At 35.8% G+C, this 10806-nt stretch overlaps 1 protein-coding gene across 1 annotated transcript; it reads right to left on the bottom strand.

Annotated features, from left to right (window-relative positions):
* Nucleotides 1-1985: 1985 nt before the first annotated feature.
* On the bottom strand, nt 1986-5249 carry LOC113326403 (probable serine/threonine-protein kinase SIS8). Its single transcript, XM_026574141.1, has 14 exons — nt 5156-5249; nt 4954-5122; nt 4392-4824; nt 3913-4306; nt 3755-3795; nt 3543-3617; nt 3275-3375; nt 3094-3175; nt 2923-3021; nt 2755-2823; nt 2599-2648; nt 2416-2497; nt 2225-2319; nt 1986-2082 (listed from the first exon to the last, which is right to left on the bottom strand). Exons 1-14 carry the CDS (start codon nt 5247-5249, stop codon nt 1986-1988), a joined length of 1881 nt encoding a protein of 626 aa, XP_026429926.1.
* Between the last annotated feature and the right edge of the window lie 5557 nt (nt 5250-10806).

Below are 10806 nucleotides of genomic sequence, written 5' to 3'. Positions count from 1 at the left end.
GTTTGTGTGGTGGATGTGGAATCCCCATATAATGCTCTTATGGAAAGGCCCTGGATCCATGGGATAAAAGGTGTTGCATCCACATACCACCAAGCAATACGGTTCCCAATGCCTAGTGGAATGTGGCGAGAAGGATACTGAATGCTACGAAGGAAGAAAGAAAATTAGGAAGGAGAGAAGGAAGAACATGTGATAAGCAAAGAAGGAAAGGGATCTAATGGTGTATATGACTAAGACAAAGGACGGGTGGGCGATACCAAGTGATATCCCGGAGGAAGATGGGGAGCCAGTGAAGCCTATAAAAGAACCAACAGCACTGGGAGAGCCAATTATGAACTTCGCAGCTGTGGAACCAACGAAGGATGTAAATTTGGGAAGCGACAATGAACCTAAGATTATAAAGATCGAGACAAGCATGGAACCAGAATAGGAAGGGAGACTGGTCGAACTATTAAAAAAATATCATGATATATTCGCGTGGGGCATGAGCGAAATGCCCGAGATCGATCAGGTAGCGTGTCATAGGATGGATCTAGACCCGACGGTGAATCCAGTAAGGCAACGAATAAGAAAGATTTCCACGACATACCACGAACAGATTGATAAGGAACTTCAGAAGATGATGGATTCCGGAATCATCAGACCTGCGAAGTACCCAGATTGGATTCCGAATATGGTGTTCGTGCCAAAAAAAGAACAACGGAATAAGAATTTGCATTTATTTTTGTGATTTGAATACTACATGTCCCAAGGACAGTTTCTCGCTCCCAAATATTCCTCAAATGGTAGAATCAGCAGCAGGGTATAAAAGGCTATCATCCGTGGATGGATATTGTGGATATAATCAAATAGCTTTGGTTGAGGAAGATCAGGAGCACACAACCTTCTTTGCTCCAAGAGGCTTATATTGTTATACCAGGATGCCGTTTGGATTGAAAAATGCATGGGCTACCTACCAGCGAATGGTAGAAAAAGTCTTCGTGAAATGGGTGCACACAAAGTTAGAGGTGTACGTAGATGATATGCTCATAAAAACAAAAGACTCGGGAGATCATGTTTAAATGTTATACTGAAATACGTCTCCTCGCGTGGATGTACGAGCAGATACGAAGCACGCATAGTAGGTCATTCCAGAAGATCTTGTACCCTTCCCCAAATATCTCGTCAGTGACGAGTCTAATCAAGAAGTCAGAGAGGTCATTACTTCCTAGTAAATTCCCGAAGTATAAAGTGTACAGGCGAGGAATATTGCGAAGTCCAAAATCAGCGAAGGAAAAGAAGGAGTAGCTAACACGATAAAACACATGAGAAGGATTAAACGAGGTAAGGTTTCTTAGTTGGGAAGTCAACTAGCAAGGAACAAAATATGGACGAAGTGATATTACTTGACAAAGAAGTCGGTTCGCAAAGATGATGGGCAATCAGACAAAAAAAGAGACAGTTGTCCCGACAAGTCCTCAAAGGTGTCAGCGAAAGGAAGGGAAGACTTAGTCAAAAGTAGATTGGGAGAAATAAAAGGTAGATCTGCGATGTAAATGTAACCCTGAGCAAAGTAAATCGATCTAATTCCCACTAAGGTCATTTCGGCCTATAAATAGGAGTCCTTGGGCATAGGAGAGGGGATCGAATTTTGGAGTAAGAGGTAAGTTAAGTAGTGAGAGTGAGATTAGGGTTTTCAAGAAATCTAAACTTGTAATCTGTTCTTGGTTGATTGATTAATAAAGGAAATCCTTGTGCAACTCGTGGTGATGTCTTGAGATCTCGGTTTACTTTCTATTTGGATATACTACTGGATTTCCAGTACTTACAATAGAAGAACTCACAAATCAACTCCTACGTACGTAAGCTACTAAACTCCAACAAATATCTCTTGGACAATCCTAATTAGACAAGTTGATTATTACAATCTTAAATATGTCCATTAACAAAGAAACTTCTGTACATTGTTCAGATAGAGCCAAGCAGTTTCAATCTTAAATATAGTTCTAGGGAATTCTTTCCCGCTTTGAACCGAAAATTTGTCTCTGCAGATCTTTCAAACTTCCAAGCAGTTCCTTAAATGTTGGACGACATTTTGGGTCACTAAGGTGTCAAATGAGAGTACAGCTCAGATTAGAAAAAAAACATTGATACATAAGGTTATTGATCCTAAATATTAGATATGTGTAATCTTTACTGCTAAATTCTTAACTGAAAATAGAGCAGAATATTCAGCCCCTATTACCTGTGCCAGCACCTCTCAATTAGAGATGCCCAAAGTGGGTCAGTGTCTTTTGGTATCTCATTTCGTTGGTTCATGAATCCTACAGCAGCGATCACCTGCATAGTTCACCTCCATATATTTATCTTGAGTAAGAACTAAAGCTTGTGACGAAGTTCCTTGAATTAATCATATCCTGTAATGAATGTACGTGCCTGCATTGAGTTCATGTCATTCCAAGGAATTTTTAGTGTGGCAAGCTCCCACAGAACAACTCCAAAGCTATATACATCGGACCTAATAAGTTTCCCATGTAGTAGTTAGAAGGTATATACATATTTGCGGATCGACCTAGATAATATAAGAGTGAAATCTTATCAAAGAATTCGGTTGCCTACTTCTCATCCTCTGGTTCATTACGGATAACCTCTGGAGCCATCCACTGTGGCTGCAAAACACAGCAAATAAAAAATATCTGTAAATAATTGATCGTAAAAACAACCTGAAGAAAGAAATAAAAGTACTAAGGTATGCTATATATATACGACGTATACCGTTCCGTTTCCAGCACTGGTTGTTAGAAATGTCGCATATTTGAGCCGTGAGAGACCAAAATCACCAACCTAACAATGGAAACAATATCAAGGAGGTTAATGATGAACGATTTTTATTTCTCTATAATATCACATTATCAGCATGCCCGAAGAAAATGTAACAATTACCTTCACCTTCCAGTTCTTATCAACCAAAAGGTTTGATGACTTCAAATCACGGTGAATAATTGGTGGGTTGTGACGATGAAGGTAATTCATACCTCGTGCCTATATAAAAGAGGCAGACTCAGAAAAAATATTTATATTTGAAGTTGTTGCAAGGGATTGAACAACACTCACAATGTCCAAAGCCATGAGAACACGCCGTCTCGAATCTAGTGTAGTACTAGTGTGACGTCGAAGTAATTGAAACAAACTTCCACTGCACATTGGGAGGTTGTACGTACGCCCAGTAAGTTGAATAATATGTAAGGTAAATATTCCACCAAGCAGAAAATGCAGCTAAAAGTAGAGAATGAACCGTGAGAGGAACTCGGTGACAATACATAGGTTCTTAGGTGAAGTTACTGCTCCCATAAAGAGTACAACATTTGGATGCCTCAGCCGCTTCATCAGTAATACCTTCATACTTGTGGTTTAGTAATAGAAATTTAACCAAATCTTTACAGATGACAGAAATTAATATGTAACCGTAGCAACAGATTTATAACGATCTCTTGCAAAATATGCACCTGTCTTCGAAGTATCATTATTTGATTATAGAACTTATATCGAGTTCATATACAAACCTCTTGTCTGAAGGAATGTTGCATTAGCAAGTTTTCTGAGTACTCAAAGTTGAAAGGTACTTTTATTGCAACGTCCTGCGAGAAATGAAAGCAGGTTCCTTTTAATAGCTTGATGGAGTAAAACACCATTCCAGGGTCAGGCTGATGTAACAAAGTAGGAACTTTGATCAAGAACAGTAGAAATCAAGATGGAAAAACAAATATATTTATACCGTGCCACACCACTGACCACGATACACAGTGGCATATGAACCTGAAACCCAACAATAAGATATTATAGTATAGATCGGAAAAAAAGGACATTAGAGTTGATAAGCTATCGATCACAGAAGTAAATGTTTTAGAAATAATGTAAATACTTACTACGTACCTCGCCCAAGCTGTTCACCAAATGTTAAATTGTTCAGCGAGATATCATAATTCAAAAAGTCTCTTTCCATATAGAATTTACGGCGAGTAATACTACTACTACTATTAGTACTTGTTCCTTTATTGTTAGTATAAGAGGACAAGGACCTATAGACTTCATTGCCGCTACTCGCATTGTTAGTAAAAGAGGACAAGGACCTATAGACTTCATTACCGCTACCCGTAACTTGCAAGATTTGTTGGTGTTTCCAAGACCATGATATTCCTTTCACTCTAGAATCTCCAAAAGCATTCCTTGGGCATACGTTCTTTAGGAAAGTATCCATCCTATGGTCAGAGAGAGCGGCTTCCACTGTTTTCATTTTCGTCCATACATTATTTTTCGATCTCCATGTCTGATCATACAATGTTGTGTCAATAGAGAGACAGAGACAAACAAAATAAAGAGATTGTTTACATTTTGAATAGATCAAAACTTACTAATTTTGATATCGTCGAAGTTATGACAGATTTCAGAGGATTGTGCAAGGGTTCAAAAACAGGATTAGTTGTTGTTGGACCGCTGTTACACAGCCAACTAGAGCTGGAAAATGAATCATCTTTTAAAGGTTTTGTACCGAGAGAAATTGGTTGTGTGGTTTCTTGAATAGACTCTGGAGCAATTGTTACACAAATAATCCCAACGAAAGTACCACTATCATCATATAATGGGGCAGTGGTGACAAGTACTTCAAAGTGCCGGCCGTGTTTTTTCCTGGCAGGAAAAATCCCTGTCCAGTTTTCCCCTGAGAAGTTCCTTTGAATTATTTCATCCGCTGCATTGATGTCCTGCTCTTCAATTATGAAGCCATTGATATTCTTGCCAACAGCTTCAGATGCAGGGTAACCAAAAATTTGTTCAGCCGCTTTATTCCTGCAAACATCCGAAATTGCGGTTCACAATCCATAAGCATATTAATAGGTGAAACCGTGGAAGTGTACTATATTTGTTAAGCTGCGTAATTATTCTGAGCTCAAATTTGGTGTATTCATTAACACTCACCAGTAAACTATCAGTCCTTCTTGATCAATAATATGGACTCCCTGACCCATTGACTGCAAGATATTCAAATACTGTTTATTTGTGAAATTTATACTAATCTCACTATGTTCACAACTCTGAACACCAGTACCCGTTCTCCTAGGATTGGAAGATCTTGATTCCTCAGTTACTTTTGACTGAGATTCAAATCCAATCCCTGGACTGTTTGCTTGAAGTATTAGTTGTGACATGCTTTCTTTGAGGTTGTCATCTCCAGCCTCCAGTTCTCGAATCTTTTTCTCTAGTGGAATGTCCATATTACTGGGGCTAGACTTCCTTCCGTATAAGTGGAACTCGTAAAAGATAGATCAAGAATCTAAGATATTTTTATATAGTGGTGCTACTTATGAAAATCATTTTCGACCCTTCATAACCTGAAAAGTTAACGAATCTTAACTCTTTGAAATTCCAAATTTAGGGTTCCAAGATTAGTATCAGCTGGTTTGGACATAGTGTCGGTTTGCCTTATTCATAATGGTTTTTCAACGGGCAGAAACATACAAGTATATAAGTTGACATATATTGCCTGTCTTGCGTGCACTTATATTCATGTATGATGCGACTTTTTGCCAAGAATGCAACCCAAGTATGGTAACATAAGATAAGAACAAATATTAGTTTACATATATAAAGAGAGAGCAAAAACAAAATGTCACAAGATAAGCACCTGTATGCACCGTGCGCCAGCATTTCAGAGAGTCCCCATTGTCTGACCAATGTCTTTTCGGAACCTCATCTGCCACAAACAGAATTTGTATTTCCTAACAATGACACAAAATTGGTTAAAAAGACCAAAACCAATAATTCCTGGATGAAAAGGACACTTAGATTTTGATACTGTTTAAATGGACAAAAATGTAAAAATAGTCAGGATGTAAACAGTTTCATTCTGCCAATTTTCAAATACTTTTTCTTATTTTTTAATTTACACGGGATGCATCCAGTTTCATCCTCACTATTTTTTAAGTTTAAGCCAGGATGAATCCGTTTCATCCTTGTTAAAAAAAATTTGTCCATTTCACCCATACTAATTTTTACTCGTCCATTTGAACCATGTTTTAAATACATTTGGACAAATGGCCCATTTGAACCATGTTTTAAGTATGGTAACATAAGATAAGAACAAATATTAGTTTACATAGATAAAGAGAGAGCAAAAACAAAATGTCACAAGATAAGCACCTGTATGCACCGTGCGCCAGCATTTCAGGGAGTCCCCATTGTCTGACCAATGTCTTTTCGGAACCTCAGCTGCCACAAACAGAATTTGTATTGCCTAATAATAACTATAAAAACCTAACTCCTGACATAAAACATATATATATTAACGCGCGCGTTACAGTCCAAGACTGTCAACATCCGTATAAGATAACTCCACCAAAACAAAAGAGGAATAAAAATCTCAAATTCTAGAACTGTGTACAATACCCCTCCATCTATTCATCCCAGAAACAAACAACAAATCGCCCCCATCAAATCACCTCCATCATATATTCGTCTAATTCTCTTTCTTAATCTCTCAGGAAAAAAAACTAGATCTACGAAACTGATGATTTCCCTTCTGATTTTATTTTCTTCTACTGAAACCTCTTTTTTTTTCCAGATATTGATTGTTAGAAACTAGAAATTATAGATCGATACAAGTTATGATCTAAATTCAAAAAAGTAAAACAAAAATCACAAAAACCGGTTAAAATGGTGAAGAAGAATACTCAACAAGAGAGAAAGAAAGATGAACAACTCAAGAAGACGATTAAAAATCCTCCAAAAGGTAAATTGAATCCTTTGTCTCATGTTGTTTGATCAATAATAAGATCACTATTTATTATTGTTCATATTTTTGGTTGATTATTGTTCATTAATGGTCGGTATGAAAAAATCTTACATTTCCCGTCTGTTAGACTTAATTCCACTAGAACTAGTTCGGTGTTGTTGGTTGATTCTGGTAATTTTGATGAAACAACTTTGGATTCGACATTTTTGCCTTGTCGAATTTGGTTCTACCTGAACTGTTGGTGTGTTGATTTAATTATGGTAGTTTTGATGAAACCATTTTTGGTTACATCATTTTTCTCTTGTCGAATTTGGTTCTACCAGATCTGTCTGTGTGTTGATTAATTCTGGTAGCTTTGATGAAACCATTTTTGGTTTCATCATTTTTCCCTTGTCGAATTTGAGTAAAAAATGAAGACAATTTTCTGTTGGCGTGTTACATTGTCTTCATTTTTTTGATGAAACCATATTTGGTTTCACCATCTCCACTTATGATTACATATATCTGTTAGGTGTGTTTTCTGTTGGATGTTTGCTTGATGTAACCAGATTTGGTTTCACCATTTTTAGTTATGGTTTCATCATTTTTTAGTTATTGGGTTCATCATTTTGTTGGTGCTTATTGTTTACTTTTGGTTTCACAACAGGGGAAAAAAGAGAAACAGAGCCATATAAGTGCTCGTAGCATCATTTGTGCACGGAAGCATCTGCAATAAAGGCTTTGATACAAAAATGAGGGACAACATATGCCGGCTATTTTTTCATCTCCATTTTGGCGCTTTTTCAAACCTTTTTATGAAAATGTATTGAGAGAAGACGAGTTAAAGAAAAAGACGAAAGCCGTCAAGATGATCAACAAGAAAAGATGCAGAATGTGAGATCAAAGATGGCATGTAAGATTCTCCTTGAAAAAAAGAGAACAATACTCGCATGTCGTGCCTAAAAAAGTATTGTTCTTTTGGAAAATTCAGTTTTTGTTGAAGTTTAAACTACTTATAAAATGGTTATCAACTAATTGTAATGGTGACAAATTACAGTTTCTGTAAAAAAAAAAAGATTTAATTGATTTCATTTTTTAGTCCCTTACATCTTATGTCTAAAGAATATGATGTCTATTTTTGTTGGGAACATTGATTGTCACTTAAAAAAACTGGGACAAATTTTCACTAATTCATTACGTTGTAACACTTGATAAGCATGTAAGCAGATCTTTAAAATTCATACATAGTGTATCATATATCCGCGACACAAAAAAAAAAACACTGCTTAGTAATTTTACTTTAGAAAACATTAGACAACATATTATCTTTTATATTGTTAAGATGCGAAAGAAATATAGCAGTAAAAAATGATGAACCCAAAAAGGGTTCAAGCAAAAATATGATGAAACCTATTTTGATTCCAACAAATTGTAAAAGCCCGCAAGCTCTGCCAAACTTAATCTAAAAATGAAACAAACATGACACACCTGCAACAAATTAACATGTTTAAATATATAAAGAATAGAAAAGAGAATAAATGAAAAATAAATCTAAAACAAACATCAAAATGAAATCTGAAAAGTAGATTAAATACATATTGTATGCAGTCTAAACTAAATTGAAACTGAAATTCGAAGAATTGTAATCGAAATGGCTTCACATCTGTCGAGTATGGTATGTCCTTCGGTTATGGGTAGTCAAAATATGGAAGCTACCACAAGTTCTCATCTTCTTCTTGGGAAGTGAACATGTATTAAAAATTCTATTCTTCTTACTTGGAAGACCTGGTTGTGGTGGAGTATCGTGATTAATAATAAGGGATTTTTGGAAACACTATAGCTAGCCTTTCAACTGTGGGAACTTGACTAGTTTCTCTACAGCATTGGTTTCATACAAACACCTCTTCAGCATCTCCACTGAACTAATGTGTACTTGTTGTGTACGTAGAACTCTAGCTGCCATTTTGATCTGCTAACAATGAAAACTCAAAACTACTGATTTATAAACATGGCCAAATTATCAAGTACATTACAATGCTGAAAATGCACTTAAATAAGATAAGAAAAGAAGAAATGAAACAACCCATTCACCACCATCACCACTTACTGACTCAATCACCAACCGCACTACTCATTCAATACTGACCACCTACACCGATCACTCAATCATTCACCATCATATTGTGGTATCGATAGATGAAAAAAATTAAAAACAAAATTAGATGAAACCAAAATATCAACATATGGGTGAAGTATTAAAAAATATAAAACAAAATTAGATGAAACCAAAATCGGTTTCACCAAAATTAGATGAAATCGAAATTGGTTTCATTATTAATGTACTCTTGAGTGTTTCATAATCGATGAAAGATGGTTGAACTAGTTAGGTACAAATCATCTAACTCTTTAAATTGGCATCACTGGTGTATTATAGTTAAAATTAACCTGTGTTGTTTTTCGAAACTAACAATATTTCAACTTGCAGCATACTTGTCAATTTCCAATACCAAAACTACCAACAACTAACCTACTAAATAATCATAATCCATCTTACGAATAAATGGAACTACATAAATTAACTGAAAATCACACCTTCGACATTTGCATATATATCAGGAAGTATGACAGTTCCCTTTTTGTAAAAATTCTTAACTAAAGGAAGACCAAACAACATTCACATCAAGGTTAACAAAATGACTAGTAAAATTACCTTGTTCACTATCAGGATCATTGATTATAAACGAAAAAAACGAAGATCAAGTTTAATTCTCCATTGTTCTTCAATACCCTAGATCTAATTCATCAAATCAGCAAACCAATTAAAATTTGTGATCAATTTTTTTGACGTTCAACTTTAAAATAGATAGATCGAGAAGAAAAATCACATTAATCTTACACTAAAAATCAAATCTCAAGGTTTAGTTTAATTTTTACCTTTTTCTTTTTCCCAATTCGCATTCTCGATCTGTATTTTGTATACGTTGGTATAAAAGTAAAAGGAGGAGGTGTTGTTGTTGGTGGTGGGGAAACAAAGAGACAGAAGATCAGGATATTGTCGTCAATTTGGTGGTGGTGCAGAAGGAAGAAGAGGAAGTGCTGCTAGTAGTTGGAGAAGAGGAGGCGGTAGAAAAAAGAAATTAGATAAAAAGAGGAGGCAACGATAGAAAACAAGAAAAAATAAACTATGAGAGGGTTGTTTTGGAATTATTAGAAAACTTGAATGATTTAATTTAAATTTTATAAAAAAATTGGAATTTTTATATCACTTTCGTGAAAAATGGAGTTCTTGTAACTCTCAACATATTGGTGGAGTTTTTGTACTCCAAATAGGTCACTTTGATTTTTTTTTCTCCTTATTATATATATATATATATTGGTTAGATGTTAAGCGATATCATACCGAGCCCAATAGAGTTAATATGCAGCTCTCGATCAGAGTTCCCATTATTCGTCCACATCTTCCTCCGACGTCTCAACTTAATGCATGGTACACCGTGCATGACCGACACTAACCTTAGGTAAGCAAGAAGATTGGACAAATGCTAATGATGTCGTTGTTGAAAACTACAGAAAATCTCTTAGGCGTGAATGTACACGAGCAAGCCATCACGATAAGCACAACAACCAAATACTTACACCGACTAGCGGTCTCCCAATGCAAGGTATTTGTAAGGTTGCGAGCCCCACAAACCGATTTCTAGGCAGTATATAGTATATACGGATGATTTTTCGGTGACCATCGATTACCTTGAAATAAACTTCCCTAGAAAATTTTTGATGGGGCTAATTTTGGACGGGGCATGAGACCAATAGAAAGCTGCCATCTGTCATTCTTAAACAACTGATGTTACCTAATTAATTTTTTAAGTAAGGGTGTCTAAGAAATTTACCACTAGTTAATCTTCCTCCTACCCCATCATAATCAGGGATCAATCAAATTATATACTCTATATAACCTAATCAGATCTTAATATACAACCAAGAAGGGGAGAAACATGGTTTTTCACATATAGTCTCCATCCATCCCTAACCTATTTAAACATTATCTCGGAGTGTCTCTT

This window comes from Papaver somniferum, unplaced genomic scaffold (assembly GCF_003573695.1).
Source record: "Papaver somniferum cultivar HN1 unplaced genomic scaffold, ASM357369v1 unplaced-scaffold_10, whole genome shotgun sequence".
Taxonomy (NCBI): domain Eukaryota; kingdom Viridiplantae; phylum Streptophyta; class Magnoliopsida; order Ranunculales; family Papaveraceae; genus Papaver; species Papaver somniferum.
The sequence above is the reverse complement of the archived record's forward strand: the minus strand, read 5'-3'. Positions and strand labels throughout refer to the sequence as shown.